This window comes from Microcaecilia unicolor, chromosome 9 (genome assembly GCF_901765095.1).
Source record: "Microcaecilia unicolor chromosome 9, aMicUni1.1, whole genome shotgun sequence".
In the NCBI taxonomy this organism is placed as follows: Eukaryota; Metazoa; Chordata; class Amphibia; order Gymnophiona; family Siphonopidae; genus Microcaecilia; species Microcaecilia unicolor.
In genome coordinates this window covers 206,299,723-206,318,798 of record NC_044039.1, presented here as the reverse complement: position 1 = coordinate 206,318,798, position 19,076 = coordinate 206,299,723, and the positions used below count along the sequence as shown (strand labels likewise).

Sequence of the window (19,076 nt, the reverse complement as noted above, 5' to 3'; positions counted from 1 at the left end):
TATGCAGCGGCGACCCCCCTCCCCCGGGTGTCAGCTGCCCTCGTTACGGCACTGCCACCAGACAGTCTCTTGTAGAAAACACCACCACCAGTTTTTGCCCAATGAATGAAGTTCAAGTTTTTAACCTATTAGCAGTTGGTTATTACGAACGCTTCATGGGTGTATTATTAATCTGAGGGCACTACTGCTTTTTCATACTTATGTCTTTTACTCCTGCTTATGTTTTGGTGGTGCGGTAGAGAAAGGGCATGCAAAGCTCATTCACATTCATTGGGTTAGCCTGAATAAATAGATGGGCTGAATGGTTCCTGAGGAATGAGTTGAGAACCACACCACCAACCTAATTTTAAGGAACCTTGTATCTTTCATTAAGGAGCCGGGTTTAAGGATTACTTATATAATGGAGGGGGGAAGGGGATATTGAAAACCTGCAAGTCACTTTGTTCGCACAGTTTCGAAATAGTGCAACTTTTGTCCAAGATTTAGGGACCCTTTTATGAGATATATCTTTGTGGAACCTTCACAGCTATAGAAATTTTTGTCACAACAGAATATTTCAAGACATATTATTATTATATCCGTGGGGTATGTAATAAATGGTGCTTAATAGCTAGGGACTAAACTGGAGGGGAGGGGGTCTCCCTTTATTCTGTTTCTTTATATAATGTGACGATGTGGTAATAGACTATGATGGAGTAGCCTAGTGGTTAGTGCAGTGGACTTTGATCCTGGGGAACTGAGTTCGATTCCCACTGCAGCTCCTTGTGACTCTGGGCAAGTCACTTAACCCTCCATTGCCCCTGGTACAAATAAGTACCTGAATATATGTAAACCGCTTTGAATGTAGTTGCAAAAAAAAAAAAGCCTCAGAAAGGCGGTATACCAAGTCCCATTTTCCTTTCCCTTATGACATCACAATATCAGAAGTGAGCCAGGTATCGGGCAATCAAGCTATTGTGACATCATTGATGAGGTTGGCTCTTATTGGTGGAATGATTGGAGGAGTAGCCTAGTGGTTAGTGCAGTGGACTTTGATCCTGAGGAACTGAGTTCAATTCCCACTGCAGCTCCTTGTGACTCTGGGTAAGTCACTTAACCCTCCGTTGCCCCTGGTACAAATAAGTACCTGAATATATGTAAACCGCTTTGAATGTAGTTGCAAAAACCTCAGAAAGGTGGTATACCAAGTCCCATTTCCCTTTCCCTAAACCAGTCTGTGGTAATCTTAATTATTTTCCTTTGACTCAACTTCTTCCTTACTCCTTTTTAATTCCAGCTCAGTCAGAACCAACATTGAAATTCTGGATCGATTAATCTTCATTCACTGTTACCCAAGGAAGGAAGTTTTTATTTTCTAAAAATGCAAAGGAAAATGTGTCCATTTATTGCTTATTTTTATAGGCCTTCCCCTCTCGCTCCCACCTTCCACATCTGTTTTGCCTTTTGAAATTGTCCCTTTCATACTGGGGAAAACGAAAACCTACAGTCTTTGACTGAACTCAACTATTTACAAGAAACCTTCATAATTAGCTGTTATATATTTATAGAGATTAAAAAGGGGTTATACTTTCATCATGAATCATTGGCTAAAAGTTTCCATTTTTCCTCAGCAGATAAATCAGGAGAAGTGCCTAGTGAAGAAAATGCTTTCACCGAAGCAGGCAAAGAGAAGAATGAGCAGACCAGTGAAAAACATGCTTCAGAGGAGAAAGAGAGGAACAGTTTAGAAGAGAGAGAACCAGTAGAGCATGAAACCAACCTTGAAGAGGAGGATGTTGACAAACAGGAAGGGGGGGAGCTTGAACAGGAAGGGGAGGAGCTTGAAAATAATGATATTGGTGAGGTAGAAGAAATGGAGAAGAGAGATGATGGCTTAGATAACCATATTACAGATGATCTTGATGAATATGAGCCACCCAGAAAGAAAAATGAAGAGAGTGAGGTTCAGCCAGAAGACCAAAATGCAAACCTGGAGCCTGAAGAAGAAAAGGAACATGTTACCGAAAAGTATCAAGAAGAGACTAAGAAGGAAGCAGAGAAATCTATCAAAGAGCAAGACAATAATGATAATGCCTTTGGCAAAGAGAGTCACATGGAACCAGATAAAAATTCCAGTCGAAGTGAAGATGAAGAGGAGGAGGATGAGACTGAACAAGAAGAGAGTATGTGTGATACCTAATAAGACAAAACATCCATGACCTAACTGGTTTGGTTTTATCATTTATGGAAGCATTCTACATTCAATTTTATTGAAAATTTTTATGTTAAAATTTGGATATACTTAAAATGGTCAAACTAAAGGTATTTTGGGGCTCCTTTTCAAAGAAGAAAAAAGTCCCAAAAGTGGCATAAATCTGCATTTGGACATTTTTCTCACAAAAACATCCAAATTGGTATTTTCCAAACCAATTGTTAGACATTTTTTATGAAGTTGATCAGAAATGCATTTAAATCACAAGGGGGCATGTCAGCAGCGAGTTAAGGGTGGGATCCGGGTGTTCCTAACACTTGGACATTTTTCTGCCATAAAAGAACAAAACAAAATCATCCAGAGCTATAAGTTGAATGTTTTGGTTAAGGTCTGTTTTATTAACGAACTAGTGGAACCCAGCCCGTTTCCTCAACAATGAAATGGGCCCTAGAAAGGCTCTCTTGTAAGCGATTTTTTTGTCTCTCCCCTGCCTTCCCCTCCCCTCCCCTCCATGTCCAGCGATTCTCCTCTGCCCTCCCCTCCCATCCGTGTCCCACAATTCTCTTCTCTCCTGTCCTCTCCTCCCATCCCATCCCATCCCATCCCATCCATGTTCATCGATTCTGCTCTGCCCTGCCCTCCCCTTGATGTGCCGTGATTCTCTCTTTCTTTGAACCTCATTGTTTTCTGGCTGACCTGGCTGGCTTCCCTTCTGTTGGTAACATCCTGATGTCAGCTCGCCTCCAGCATTCCCTTCCCTCTCACTGTTATGTCATCTGACATCATTACGTTTTGACGCGAGGGCGGGGCAGTGAGGGGGAATGGAATGCTGGAGGCTGGCTGATGTCATGAGATGTTACGAACCCAGGCAGCCAGGCAGCGATGGAACATTGGAGGTGCAAATTATTATATAGGATAAGCCACAAAAAAGTGCCCTAAATGACCAGATGACCACTGGAGAGAATCAGGAATGACCTCCCCTTAATCCTCCAGTGATCACTAACCCCCTGCCACCCCCTAAGATTGTGATTAAAAATATTACTTACCAGCCTCTATGCCTCAGATGTTATACTCAGGTCCACTAGAACAGCATGCAGGTCCCTGGAGTAGTCTAGTGCTGGGTGCAGTGTACTGCAGACAAGTGGACTCATGCCCATATCTCCCTCTACCTGTTACACTTGTGGTGGAAACTGTGAGCCCTCCAGAACTCACCAGAAACTCATTGTACCCACATATAGGTGCCCCCTTCTCCCATAAGGGTTACTGTAGTGGTGTATAGTTGATGGTAGTGGGTTTTTGGTGGGTTTGGGGGGGCTCAGCAGACAAGATAAGGTAGCAATGGTGAGATTTATACCTGGGAGTATTTATGTGAAGTCCACTGCACTGCCCCCTAGGGTGCCCCATTGATCTCCTGGGATGTCTGTGTGGCCAGTCTACTAAGAATGCTGGCTCCTCCTACATCCCAGTGGCTTGATTTTGTGTGTTTTTCACTTGGACTTTTTTTTTAATTGACCAAAAACTCACAGAGCACAAAACATCTAGTAAATAGCCATTTTAAAAAAAAAAAAAGATAGACATTTTTCTGTTTTGAAATTGACTATATTCCCCACTTGAATTGTGGATGTTTTTAGCAAAATGCAGTGGTGTTCTGTGGTTCACTGCCACCCAGGGCAGGTCGCTGCTGCATGCGCACCCCCCCCTCCGGCGTAACACGGCACCCCCCCCCCCCGACCCAGCTCCGTCCACCCGGCGACTCTGCGCTGCTGTAAAAGAAGCAAATCGCCTTGTCGGCCCTCCCCTCACTGTGTCCCGCCCTCTGATGTAACGTCCTACTTCCTCGAGGGCGGGAAAGAGTGAAGGAAGGGCCGACAAGGCGATTTTCTTCTCTTACAGCAGCGCAGACGCGAGGCGCCGCACCTCACAGCTGCCGGGTGGATGGAGCTGGTAGGGACTCGCTAGCAGAGCACCCCCCCCACCCGTTGACACCCGGGGCGGACCGCCCCCACTGCCCCGCCCTTGCTACGCCACTGGCAAAACGTCCAAGGTTGGATTTAGAAGTCATATCAAAAATGCCCCTGTTTGTGATCTGCCATTATATTTCCGTATTACAAGTTCTAGATTCCTTAACAAATGACAGATGCTCTACAAGAGTATATTATTTATTGTAGAAAAGATCTAATGACAATTGTAAGCCTTTTGTCTCAAACCCTTAATAATGTCATTTTTATTAACTATGTTTGGGGAAAAAAACTAGGCACTCTAATAACTGATCATGTTGTAGTATGGAAATGCATTTCTAATTTGATGAAACCCTCATACAAGTTAATTTTCCCTAGATTCAATAAATGCTTCAGAGAATCGAGATGCTTTGGGCTTGGACAGAGATGAGAAGAATTCTGACGACAAGAGTCATTTTTCCGAAAACAAAGAAAAGAACGACCATTCTAAGGATGAAGAAGTCATCCAAAGAGAAGGCAATTCCCATGAAAAGGAAACAGAGGAGGAGTCCTCAAGGGAATTGGAGGATGCCAAGAGATGGAACAAAATGGATGAGTTAGCCAAGCAGTTGACAGCAAGGAAACGAATGGAGGAACATGAAAGCCAGGAGGATCCAGATCGATCCATGAAGATACCAATTAAAACCCATAAATATAACTTTCAGAGCCAGGAAAGTGATATCAGAAACTCAGGACAACACCACTCAAAGGAGGACAGTAGAGAAAAGGGCCTTCAAACTTCAGTCCGACTTGATCCTGAAGAAAAGAAGGAAGAAGAAGGAAGTGCTAATAGGAAAACAGAGGTTGGTATTATCTGTTTACATTATCACAATGAAAATACCTGATATGGTATCCAGCACTATAAATGTTTAGTACGTTCCAATAAGAAGTAATAGTCAGTGGTGTTCCTAGGCTGGCTGACATCCGGGGCGGATTGCCGATGCGCCCCCCCCCCACTGAAATTACACCCCCGGGTGCATTTTTACATGCTGGGGGGGGGGGGGGGTGCCGTGCGCCTGTCGGCTCCGAGTCCGCTCGTTCCCTGCTGCTCCCTCAGCCCCGGAACAGGAAGTAACCTGTTCCGCGCAGAGAGAGCAGCAGGGAGGGAACGAGCGGACTCGGCCAACAGGCGCGTGGCAGCCCCCCAACGGCGTGCACCCGGGACGGACCGCCCCCACCGCCACCCCCTTGGTACGCCACTGGTAATAGTGACTGTTAAGTGGTTTTAGTTGAATTAGCCCAAAAGAGGTATGTCGGGCATTAAAACACACAATAATCAGCAGTATTTAGTCGGCCAGGAATGGCTCCTGGCTGGTTAAGTAGCATTTTGCTGGCTAAGCGCCAGTGGCGTACCAAGGGGGGACGGTGGGGGCGGTCTACCCAGGGTGCATGCCGCTGGGGGGGTGCCGCGTGCGCCTGTCCTTTGTTCGTTCCATGCTCCCTCTGCCCCGGAACAGGTTACTTCCTGTTCCGGGGCAGAGGGAGCATGGAATGAACGAAGGACAGGCACGCGCAGCACCCCCCAGCGGCGTGCACCCGGGGGGGGTTCTTTCGCGGGGGGTGTCCTTTCACTGGGGGGGGGCGCTGTACCCAGGGGGCGGGGCGCATCGGCGATCCACCCCGGGTGTCAGCCCCCCTAGAAAAGCCACTGCTAAGCGCTAATATTTAACATGAAGTAGTCAGTTATCTCCACTGAATATTAGTGCTTAACGGCTAACCTGCTGTATCGCGTGAAATAGCCAGCTAACCACAAATATTCAGTGCTGCCCTCTATCTTCAATTCAAATATCTGCTACATTCTCCGACCACTTTTATATAATCAAAGGAAATTGTTAAGGTTGAGAACTCTGTTTTCCTCTGTGTTGCGCCTTTCTGCCTGGCCCTCCCTGTGTAATAGTTAGATGTTTTGTAGGTTGAAACAGAGAGTTTTTTTTTTTATTTGATTTTATTTATTAACTTGAAATACCGCTTTATGCACTTAGGCACCAAAGTGGTTCACAAATCACAGTAGCTAATATTCTTCACTCAACATGTAATTAAACTCTGGAATTCATTGCCAGAGAATGTGGTAAAAGCAGTTAGCTTTGCGGGGGTTAAAAAAAAAAGGTTTGGATGGCTTCCTAAAAGAAAAGTCCATAAACCATTCTTAAAATGGACTTGGGAAAATCCACTGCTTATTTCTGGGATAAGCAGCATAAAATGTATTGCAGTGTTATGGGATCTTGCCAGGCACTTGTGGCCTGGATTGATCACTGTTGGAAACAGGATACTTTTTATTTATTTATTTATTTATTTGCATTTGTATCCCACATTTTCCCACCTATTTGCAGGCTCAATGTGGCTTACATAGTATTGTTAACATAGTTATTCCAGTATATCAGGTACAGTTAGTATTGTGTAGAGATTAATTGAGGGAAGAAAGAAGGAGGAAGGGATTTATTAGGGTAATTATAGAAGGTGGGCTTTCATACCTGAATGGGTTGGTGAAGTGGATTAGTGAGGCTATAGGTTCTCATTGTAGGCCTTGTTGAAGAAATATGTCATTGTTTTCGTGTCTGTGGGTAATGCATTCCATAACTGCGTGCTCATGTAAGAGAAGGTGGTGACGTGCATCAGCTTGTATTTTAGTCCTTTACAGCTGGGGAAGTGCAGGTTGAGAAATTTGCGAGATGATCTTGTGGCGTTTCTGGGAGGTAGGTCCACGAAGTTTAGCATGTAGGTTGGGGCGTCTGCATGAATGATTTTGTGTACAATCGTGCAGATCTTGAATGCAATGCGTTCCTTAAGTGGGAGCCAGTGAAGTTTCTCTCTTAAGGGTTTTGCACTTTCATATTTAGCTTTTCCAAATATGAGCCTGGCGGCAGTATTCTGGGCAGTTTGGAGTTTTTTGATAGTCTGTTCTTTGCAGCCAGCGTACAGTGCATTGCAGTAGTCCAGAGCTTGATGGGCCTTCGGACTGTCCCAGTATGGCTACACTTATATACTTATGTAATTAAAACGCAATATATATCAAATTAAACACCTGAAATGAAGCAGACATCTCATTACATCATCTTAATAATGCTGTACATACAGCCATGCTTTAACTGCCTTGCAAAATTGCAGATAATTCATCAAACACTTAACATATTATTATTATATCCGTGGGGTATGTAATAAATGGTGCTTAATAGCTAGGGACTAAACTGGAGGGGAGGGGGTCTCCCTTTATTCTGTTTCTGTTATATAATGTGACGATGTGGTAATGGACTATGATGGAGTAGCCTGGTGGTTAGTGCAGTGGACTTTGATCCTGGGGAACTGAGTTTGATTCCCACTGCAGCTCCTTGTGACTCTGGGCAAGTCACTTAACCCTCCATTGCCCCTGGTACAAATAAGTACCTGAATATATGTAAACCGCTTTGAATGTAGTTGCAAAAAAAAAAAAACCTCAGCAAGGCGGTATACCAAGTCCCATTTCCCTTTCCCTAAACCAGTCTGTGGTAATCTTAATTATTTTCCTTTGACTCAACTTCTGCCTTTATTCCTTTTTAATTCCAGCTCAGTCAGAACCAACATTGAAATTCTGGATCGATGAATCTTCATTCACTGTTACCCAAGGAAGGAAGTTTTTATTTTCTAAAAATGCAAAGGAAAATGTGTCCATTTATTGCTTATTTTTATAGGCCTTCCCCTCTCACTCCCACCTTCCACATCTGTTTTGCCTTTTGAAATTGTCCCTTTCATACTGGGGAAAACGAAAACCTACAGTCTTTGACTGAACTCAACTATTTACAAGAAACCTTCATAATTAGCTGTGACTCATGGGCCACAGAGCATTCTTCAGTTTCATCTGTCCCACCTCAAGGACCTTGGAGACAACCGGTCACAGCAGGAACTTATATAAAAGGGGCCTTTAAATTGCCACCAGAGGTGGGACAGATGAAACAAGGACAAGTGCACTTGTGGCCCGTGAGTCAGAGATTCCCAATGTTAAGTGTTTGACAAGTTATCCGCAATTCGCAAGGCGGTTCAAGCATGACTGTATGTACAGCATTATTAAGATGATGTAATGAGATGTCTGGTGGCAATTTAAAGGCCCCTTTTACAAAGCGGCAGTACCGCCGGGCTACCACAGCAGCCCAGTGGTAGTTCCCACCCCTAGCGCGCCGTCATATTCGGCGCTACAAAAATATATTTATTGCACAGCCGAAGAAAGGAGGTGTTGATGCCCCTGTATAAGTCATTGGTGAGGCCCCACCTGGAGTATTGTGTTCAGTTTTGGAGGCCGTATCTTGTTGAGGATGTAAAAAGAATTGAAGCAGTGCAAAGAAAAGGTACGAGAATGGTATGGGATTTGCGTTACAAGACGTATGAGGAGAGACTTGCTGAACTAAACATATATACCCTGGAGAAAAGGAGAAACAGGGGTGATATGATACAGACGTTCAAATATTGAAGGTATTAATCTGCAAACAAACATTTTCCGGAGATGGGAAGGTGGTAGAACTAGAGGACATGAAATGAGATTGAAGGGGGGCAGACTCAAGAAAAATGTCAGGAAGTATTTTTTCACAGAGAGAGTGGTGGATACTTGGAATGCCTTCCCGCGGGGGTGGAGGAGATGAAAACGGTAACGGAATTCAAACATGCTTGGGATAAGCATAAAGGAATCCTGTTCAGAAGGAATGGATCCTCAGAAGCTTAGCGGAGATTGGGTGGTAGCACCGGTGGATGGGGTACGGGGCTAATGGTTGGGAGGCGGGACTAGTGCTGGGCAGACTTCTACGGTCTGAGCCCTGAAAATGGCAGATACAAATTAAGGTCAGGTATACACAAAAAGTAGTACATATGAGTTTATCTTGTTGGGCAGACTGGATGGACAGTACAGGTCTTTTTCTGCTGTCACCTACTATCTGTATTATCGAACGCTGATTTTGGCCGGCCCCAACTGCTTTTTCGTCCCAGCGCCAGCCAACCTTCAAGGGGGCGTGTTGGTAGGGTAACGAAGGCGGGATGGGGCGGGGTGGGGGCGTGGGTATGAGATGGCCAGCTTCATCTTATAATGGAAAAAAAATGGCCGGCTCGAACAAGCATTTCGCTGGCTGGACTTGGTCCATTTATTTTTAGGACCAAGTCTCAAAAAAGTGCCCCAATTAACTAGATGACCACCGGAGGGAAGCGGGGATCACTTCCCCTTACTCCTCCAGTGGTCACCAACCCCTTCCCACCCAAAAAACAAAAAAATATATTTTTTCCCAGCCTCTATGCCAGCCTGAAATGTCATACCCAGCTCCCTGACAGCAGTATGCAGGTCCCTGGAGCAGTATTTAGTGGGTGCAGTGCACTTCAGGCAGGTGGACCCAGGCCCATCCCTCCCCCTACCTGTTACACTTGTGGTGATAAATATTGAGCCCTCCAAAAAACCCCAAAACCCACTGTACCCACATGTAGGTGCCCCCCTTCACCCCTTAGGGCTATGGTAGTGGTGTAGAGTTGTGGGGAGTGGGTTTGGGGGGGATTTGGGGGGCTCAGCACACAAGGTAAGGGATCTATACTCCTGGAACCTATTTTTTTTTAATATTTAGAAGTGCCCCCTAGGGTGCCCGGTTGGCATCCTGGCATGTCAGGGGAGCCAGTGCACTAGAAAAGCATTTTGCCGGGTTTGAGATGGCCAGGCCCGGTTTCCATTATGGCTGGAAAACGAAGCCAGCCATCTCATGTAAACCAGGCGATCTTGCTCTAAACCCGGCGAGCGTTTTGGCCGAAGCCAAGCGCATTTCGAAAATACGCTTGGCTCTGCTCCCTTGCGGAGCCGGCCCTGAAGATGGCTGGCCTTCGATTTGGCCGGCACCATTCGATTATGCCCCTCTATGTTACTATGTTTGTAGCGCCGATGTATACCTGGTGGTAATCGGGCAGTGCCACTTGCTGCCCAGTTACCGCCAGGTTAGCACGGGAGCCCTTACCACCACCTCAATGGGTGGCAGTAAGGACTCCCTCCCCCCCCCAAAATGGCCGCTTAGCGAGTTCTTTACTTGCCACACGGCCATTTCCTGCAGAAAAGAAAGACCTACACCTACCTTTTAAGCGGCTGCAGTAAAAGGGAGCCTTGGTGCACACCAAAAACACGCAGTTCCCCTTTTGCCGCAGCTTGGTAAAAGAGGCCCCAAATGCATTTAGAACAGAAAGAGACTCCTGAGAAGGCTTCTGGATAGACTGATGTAAACGAATGGTCTCTCTGGGGTCCTTTTACAAAGCCACGGTGAAAAGTGGCCTGCGGTAGTGTGAGCACCAGGGCCGCCGAGAGGGAGGCCAAAATTCCCCAGACCTCCAAGGGGGGCCCGGCGCCGGGGTCATGCCACCAGCGCTGCAGTCCCCGGTCTCACCTGCCTGCCTCCTCGGCTCCGGGCCTCCTGCTTTCGAAGCGGCAGTCACAGATCGCCTCCCTTCGGGCCTTCCCTCCCTGTGTCCCGCCCTTGCAGAAACAGGAAGTTACATCAGACGAGGACGGGACACAGGGAGGGAAGGCCAGAAGAGAGGCAATTTGCGACTGCCATATTGAATGCAGGGGGCCCGGAGCCGTGGAGGCAGGCAGGTGAGACCGCAGACTGTAACGGCGGGGGTGGCAGCAGTGTGGGGAACAACGGGGGGCGGCAGCGGTGGGGGGAGTGACGGGGGCGGCAGCGGCAGGGGGAGCGATGAGGGGGCGGAGACGGGGTGGTGGGGGCAGAGGTGGGGTGGCATTGGCCCTTGCCTGGCCTAGTCTCTCGATGGCCCTGGTGAGCGCGTCTTTTGGGTGCGCACTGGGCCACTTTTTACCGTGGTTGGGAGAAAGGCCATTTTTTTAATGGGCCGAGAAATGGGCGTGCGCAAAAATGAAAACTAGCATGTGCCTATTTATGGCCCAAGCCCTTACCGCCAGCCATTGACTTTGCAATAAGGGCTCGTGCGCTACCCTGTATAGTAACCATGCAGCATGTGCCAACGTGGCTGCATTGCCGATTAATGCTGAGAACGCCCCCCCCACCCACGCCACGGTCGAAAATAGACAAATATTTTCTACTGCGGGATTTGGCAAGCGCCAAACTCAGAGTGACCACCGGAAGTATTCACTGTAAAAGGGGCTGTCTATGAATTATGGAGCTTTTACATTTTAACAGAAGCTGAAAGACATTTTGACATTTTTACAGCCTGTGATGCTTTCTAGCAGATTGGTTTTGGAAGCTCAGGTTTGTGCATTATAGTTATTTTCATAATTAAGAAAGGGTTTTGTCCATATGTAGATAGAGATTTATGAGTATGATCCAGACACTGATGTGCGTAAAAGGTTTTTTGGGGTTTTTTTTAAAGGAGAAAAGGCCTCAGAAATCTGTGCCTGTCATTAAATCTTTTCTTGTTACAACCATCAGATGACATCGGCAAAAAAAAACCCTATATTTTTATAATTCTATAAAACATTCCCAAGTTCAAAAAAACAGGGTTTATGTTCTTCACCATCCAAAAATATTCCATAAAGGATCAAAAAAGTACTTAACTTAAAAGCATGGTTTCCATGTATGTCCTATTTTAATACTGATGAAAGACTTTTACTTCATCATTAAACGATCAACACGCACATACCTAAATCTCCACTACCCAAGCTGCAAAGGACTCAAATACAAATCAACCTATGCATCCAGCTTCTCCTATATAAGCACGCAACTATGGAACGCACTACCAAACGTCATGAAAACAATGCACGACCCATCAAACTTCCGGAAACCATTAAAAACCAACTTGTTCAAAAAGGCATACCCTAATGATCCAACTTAAACGCCTGAACCCTGCAACACAACAAAATTAATACTCGAACTGGACATAACTCAACTCTTCCTCCCTGATTCCCTAATGTGTTTGTCACTTTTGAACTTTTACCATAATATCACTCTGTATTTGTTATACCGGAAGTGGCGATCGCCATCATGGTACTATGTAAGCCACATTGAGCCTGCAAATAGGTGGGAAAATGTGGGATACAAACGCAACAAATAAATAAATGACATCTTCTGGGATCACGTTACTCCCTATTTTTTACTGCTTCCATATATGTGGAACACCAGTGCTTTCCAGTTAAGTACTTTTTTGATTTTTTTTTTTTATGGAATATTTTTGGATGGCGAATAATATACAGCCAGTTTTTTGCACTTGGAACGTTTTATGGAATTATAAAAATCTAGGGGTTTTTTGCCCGATGATTAGTCTGTCATCTGATGGTTGTAACAAGAAAAGATTTACCCCCTGTTTACTAAAGCCGCACTAGCAGATGCTGCCCACTTAATGCCGACGCAGCCCATTCACTTTGAATGGGCTGCGTTGGCATTGCCACGTGGCTTAGTAAACAGGGGGGTTAATGACAGCAACAGATTTTTGAGGCCCTTTCCCCTAAAAAAATACTTTTATACATATCAGTGTCTGGTTCATACTAATAGAATTTTCCACATAAATTGATTTGCGTTGCAACAATTGTTTTTTTATTGTGGAAATCCCCTATATTAATAGCAATGAGATTTATGTACATACACACTGCATTTAAACACACAATACCCACATAACCCACTCAATTTATGATGCGCCAAGCTGGTGGACTCTAAATGAGACATGGCCAGATCTTTTTGATAACCATGGGTAGAATGCGAGGTAGGAATCCCTTTCCAGGGCCGGCGGAACGTAGTAAGCAGGGTATGCATGGCAGGGGGGGGGGGGGTGCCAACATTCGAGGGGCACCAGAAAATGCCATGCTTACCCATGTGCTACGCTCCACTAGCCACCGCTGCTTCACACTGTAGCCCTCCCAAGAACTACCTTGATCCTTGAAGGCCCTCCTGGTGGTGTAGTGGTCTCTGTGGCTATGGGGGCAGGAAAGAATCGCACTCTTTCCTGCCCTCTGCCACTACTCTGTCTTTGCTTTGCTCTTCTGTGCTGTGGGCAGCGCTGCCGTATTTTAAAAATGGCTGCCGAGGGAAGCTTTCAAATAAATTAAAAAGCTGTTGAGAACCCCTCCCCCCCCTTTTGTTCTTCACCTGTTAAGGCACTGGGCTGAAAGAGGGAGGGAGAAGAGAGAAAGGAGATTCTGGAGGGGTGGGGGGCGCCAACTGATAGTTTGCAGGAGGTGCCAGAGACCCTAGCACCGGCCCTGTCCTTTACACTTCCAATATGGCTGCCGTTATTCAAAACTAAGGAAGACAATGAAACAAAGATGAAGAGAACTTGTACAATAAGAGGCCCTTTTACTAAGCTGCGTAAGCGTCTATGCGTGCCCAACGTGGGCCAAAATGGAGTTACCGCCCAGCTATCGCATGGCCCTTACGGTAATTTCATTTTTGGCGAATGCCCGCTACACGCATCCGAAAAATATTTTTTATTTTCTGGCGTGCATCAGGTACGCGCGCCAAGTGGCATTTGGAGCGCACAGGTCATTACCGCCCGGTTACTGCGTGAGACTTTACCGCTAGGTCAATGGCTGGCGGTAAGGTCTCAGACCCAAAACGGACACGCGGCAATTTTCATTTTGTCGCCCGTCCATTTTCGGCAAAAAAAATCTTTTTTTTTAAAAAGGCCTTTTTTTACAGGCATGCCGAAAAATGGATTGGCACGTGCCCAAAACCCGCGCCTACACTACCGCGGGCCATTTTTTCAGCTCACTTTAGTAAAAGGACCCCTAAGATAGTAAACTCCTGTTTTATTTATTAATTTATTTACTTTTAGGACCAAGAACTGGAAAGTCTTGCAGCAATAGAAGCAGAGCTGGAGAAAGTGGCCCACAAGCTACACGAACTCAGGAGCGGATGAAGCTACCAATCTAGAAAGATCAGCAATTTGCCGCAGCACCTTTTTTTCAAACACTACGTGCTAGCCTGTTGTTTAAAGATAAGTGAAACTGATGCATTGCACATAGGAAGCCGTTAGCATTAGGTCACAGCATCCCTCTCACTCCATCTCTGCCTGTGATTCACCTGTTTCATAATTTTGGGTTTTATTTCATGATCAGATAAAGGTTCTCTTCTATGTTTCAGATTATTGTATCCCAGAAATGTCTCTATTTTCTTTATTAGATCTCTCTCTATTTTTATTTTTAATTACAGCTTTCTAGAAAGCTTAATTTCCACTCATAGATTTGTTGGATAAAACTGCAATACCTTATCATCTTTTGACTAAAGCGGAGATCTCTGGACTGTAAAATATTCTAAATAAAAGATTTATCTAAGGAAATAAAGAGGCAGATTTGTTGTTTTTTCCCCCCCCCCCCCATTCTGAATCCGGCACTTAAAGTGAAGCAGGTTGCCAGAAGCTTGTTTATATCACTTGGCTTCCGTCTTGGAAATTGTATCCATAATTTTCATTGACTTCATACTAGATCTTGCCTTTGGATGGAATTTGAATTTTGTCATCTATATACCAGTGGCGTAGCTACATGGGGCCTGAGGGGGCCGGGGCCCCCACAGATTCACCCCCGGACCCCCCTCCCAGCGAACCCACCCCCGCCGCCGCCTACCTTTACTTTTGCTGGCGGGGGATCCCACTCCCCGCCAGCCGACGTCTTCTCAGTCCTTCCTCCTCTTCAATTTGTTTGCTGACGTCGTGCAGGACGTCAGACTCAGAGAACAGTTCTGTTCTCTGAGTCTGACGTCCTGCACGTACAATGTGCAGGACGTCAGCAAACAAATTGAAGAGCAGGAAGCGACTGAGAAGAAGATGTCGGCTGGCAGGGAGTGGGATCCCCCGCCAGCAAAAGTAAAGGTAGGCGGCGGCGGGTTCGCGGCAGGAGGGGGGGGCGGCAATGTCGGGGGGGGGGCGGTGCTGGGGGGAGGGCTAAAATGTGCCCCCTCCCCCCGGGCTCTGGACCCCTCCCCCACGGAAGGCTGGCTACGCCCCTGCTATATACCACTGCTTTTTTTTTTTTAATTGTTGACTGATCGTTCGTGGTTATAGGGCACACCAGGGAAGGCTCTCCACAGAGTGGATGAACACAAAATCCCACGAGGTGAAGGTACAGAGAAACGAAGTGGACCAATGACTTCAGGACGCTGAGACTACGATGGTATAAAAAGGAGTAAACTTTATTGTAGACTCGACACAGTACTGTGTTTCGGCCACAGGCCTGCCTCAGGAGTCTTGAGTGATGCAAAAAAAAATGTTAAATTACTGGTCTTGAGTGATGCACACAAATGTGTCCAAAACTATTTAGTCTCATCAAAGTCGAAACTGCCTCAACCTTCAAAAAGGTTGAGGCAGTTTCGACTCGCTACACTTCGGTCCGATGATCGTGGGAGTCTTTCATCAGACTAAACAGTTTTGGACACATTTGTGTGCATCGCTCGAGACCAGTAATTTAACATTTTTTTTTGCATCACACAAGACTCCTGAGGCAGGCCTGTGGCCGAAACACAGTACTGTGTCGCGTCTACAATAAAGTTTATTCCTTTTTATACCACCGTAGTCTCAGCGTCCTGAAGTCATTGGTCCACTTCCCACTTCGTTTCTCTATAGGGCACACCAGCGCACACAGGTGCAAGTCTGAAAGCCAAGAGGTTTCAACCAGTTAAACTGGGAGGGCAACTATACACACCTTGATGTCTTTTATCACTATTAGGGGGTCTTGTACTAAAGATTAACTTGAGTTATCTGCAGCAGGGCCCATAGGAATAACCCTTTTACTAAGGCGCGCTGAAAAATGGTCTGCGCTGGTGTAGGCGCGTGCATTGGACATGCACAGGTCCATTTTTCAGCGCGCCTGCAAAAAAAAGGCCTTCATTTTTGTGGCTGAAAATGGACGTGCGGCAAAATTTAAAACGAGTGTGCGTCCATTTTGGGCCTGAGACTTTACTGCCATTCATTGACTTAGCGGTAAGGTCTCACGTGTTAACTGGGTGGTAATCGTCAGCGCACGTACATTGCCGATTACGGCCCGGTTAGCGCCACGTGGTAGAAAATAGAAAATATTTTCTGCCGCGCGTTTTGGAGGCGCAGCAAAAACGCATACTTACCAAAGTTTGACGTATAATTTGCAGAGCCTCATTCTGTGGGACATTAGTATAAAGGGCCGTCACATCCAGTGTGACCAAAATCACATTGTTGGCTGCTGACATATCCAAGGTGTCTAAGTACATTAATAAATCTGAGCAGTCTCTAACATATGAAGCTGTTTGCTGGACTACAGTTTGTAAATAAAAGTCCAGGAACTGAAACAGTGAATATGCATGCGAGAGATTTGTATATAATGGAGGTGACAGGCATGTAAATCTGTCTCATGTATATTAATTAGGATCCTGAAAACCTGACTGACTGGTGGTCCCTCAGGACGGGTTTGAGAACTACTGATCTACCTTATCTTTGGCTCTGGCCATTGTCTTGTCACTATGAAGTTACTGGAGATAATTACCCTAAAGTCTCTTTCCTGCTTTGTGAACATCAGTATCTCACCCTTTCTGTACTGCTTTCTCAAATTTCTGGATCACAGATGCAGCAATTAATGGTTATGGATCATGCATTTGATATACCACATTTCTGTGATACAATCAAAGTGGTTTACATCTATCTATATAATTTGTACCTCCAACGATCTCTGGCTGGCTGGCTGGGTTCGTAACATCCTGACGTCAGCAAGCCTCCAGCGTTCTCTTCCCTCTCACTGTCCCGCCCTTGTGTAAAGACGTAAAGACATCAGAGGGCGGAACAGCGAGAGGGAAGGGAACACTGGAGGCGAGCTGACGTCAGGATGTTCCAAACGAAAGCAACTGAAGGCAAGTAGGCAACGGAACGCTGTGCTGGAGGGGAGGATAGAATCGCGGGACAAGGATGGGAGGGCAGGGAAGAGGAGAATCGCTGCACATAGAGGGGAGGGCAGGGGAGAGGAGAATCGCTGGACATGGAGGGGAGGCCAAGGGGAGGTCAGAATCGCGGGACACAGAGGGGAGGGGAGGGAAGAATCGCTGGACATGGAGAGGAGAGCAGGGGAGAGAGGAAAAATCGCTTAAACGAGAGCTTTCCTAGGGCCCATTACATTTTGGACGAAACGGGCTTGGTTCCACTAGTATTATATACAAGAACTTTTTCTTTGATGCTAATTGTGTTTCTGCCAGGTACTTGTGACCTGGATTGGTCACTGTTGGAAGCAGGATACTGGGCTAGACGGACCATTGGTCTGACCCAGTATGGCTATTCTTATGTTCTTATGTATCTGGGGCAATGAAAGGTTAAGGGGACCTTTTACTAAGCCGCGTAGGTGCGTACTCGCTTCCTACATGCATCCATTTTGAACTACCATTTGGTTACTGCGAGGCCCGGGCGGTAATTTCATTTTTTACATGTGTCCACTAGGCGTGACAGAAACTTTCTGGTGCACAGCACTAACCGGTCAGTAATCGGCATTGTACGCAAGCAGACCATTACCGCCCGGTTAATGCGTGAGACTTTACCACTAGGTCAATGGGTGGCGGTAAGGTCCCAGGCCCATAATGGACACGCACCAATTTTTATTTTGCCGCACGTCCGTTTTCAGCAAAAAAAAAAGGGCCTTTTTTGCAGGTGCGCTGAAAAATGGACCTACGCATGTCCAATACACGCATCTACACCAGCGCAGACCATTTTTCAGCACACCTTAGTAAAAGGACCCCTAAGAGACTTGCTTGCCCAGGCTCACAAGGAGCCACAGTGGGAATTGGACCCAGTTTCCCTGGGCTCTCAGCCCACTGGACTAACCATTAAGCTACTCCTCCACTTCCTAATATTGAAGCAGAGCTGACCTTCCATCAGCTTTTTTTAGATCGTGACGACCTCAGTAGCTTTTAGCACCTTTCTAAAAAAAGAACAAACCTTTTCCGTGTAACCCTCCACGCTGTTACTCGTAAAAACATTGAATAGACCTGATTCCTGAGATACTCCATTAATTATTTCTTTCTTCCTAGTGACATCCGTTTGACACTATTCAGTTTCTAATCCGGTCCATCATCGTAGGTCTCACAGCTAGGCTGTTCAGTTTATTGATGAGCCTTCTATACAGGACAGTATCAAAAGCTTCTCTGAAATCCAAGATCATCATTTCCAGCATAGACCCCCCCAACTGTCAGGTTATTTAACAATCGTCCTTTGAAAGAATATTCTGCCTTGGATTCTGGAAACTGCGGCATTGAAGATGCTCCATTACGCTTTCCTTCAGAAGAGTGTCTAGTTGTTTTCCCAACACAAAATTCAGACCAACTAGTAATATCTTCCTTTTACCTCTTTTCTAACAATCCTCCAGTCTTGATGAACCATCTCTAAAGCTCTATTGAATGGGTTTTGCAGTGGACCCACCAGAACTTCTCTGAGCTCCCATCCCATCTGCTGCCATGGTTTGATTCATGTTTACATTTTCTTTCTGCCATGCAGTCTTTTATAAATGGCAGGCACCCACCACTCTTTCCTATGTAAAATGTATGGCCCTTCTTTAATGCTTCTGCTTGGTATTTACAGGAAAAGGTGTTTTGTTAGAATTTCTACTTTTTCCCCACCTCCACCGCTTCTAATTTCTCCTCTCAGTCTTACAATCCCACCTCCACCCTTCCTCCTTTCACTCACATCTAATATAATAAAAGCACCCTCAACGTTCTGAGGACAACGTTCTGTGAAGCCATCTGACGTCACTCCCAGGCTGAAGGGTTCGTGGATTCGTGGTGTGAAGCCTTCAAGCCAGCCAGCCGTCTCTGCCCCGCCCTCGCATCAAACCAAACAAATCCAGAAGCGAAGCGTCAGGGAAGGAGGCGGCGCTCCCGACGTCTAGCCTTCCCTTCGCTGTGTTCCGCCTTGGCGGAACACAGCGAAGGGAAAGCTAGACGTCGGGAGCGCCGCCTCCTTCCCTGACGCTTCGCTGCCGGAACCGCCATGGAGGT

General features: G+C 46.1%; 1 protein-coding gene across 2 annotated transcripts in view; it reads left to right on the top strand.

The window, feature by feature from the left end:
• The window catches only part of CHGA (chromogranin A), a 51,993-nt gene extending 37,581 nt beyond the window's left edge, over positions 1–14,412 (top strand). The window contains exons 6-8 of one of the 2 annotated variants that reach the window (XM_030215170.1): positions 1,614–2,162; positions 4,528–4,991; positions 13,915–14,412. In XM_030215170.1, the coding sequence (XP_030071030.1) occupies positions 1,614–2,162; positions 4,528–4,991; positions 13,915–13,998 (1,097 nt within the window). In that variant the 3' untranslated portion in view covers positions 13,999–14,412. Of the gene's footprint in view, positions 1–1,610; positions 2,163–4,527; positions 4,992–13,914 lie in introns of both variants that reach the window. The other variant, XM_030215169.1, reaches the window with a different exon arrangement.
• Positions 14,413–19,076: the final 4,664 nt, after the last annotated feature.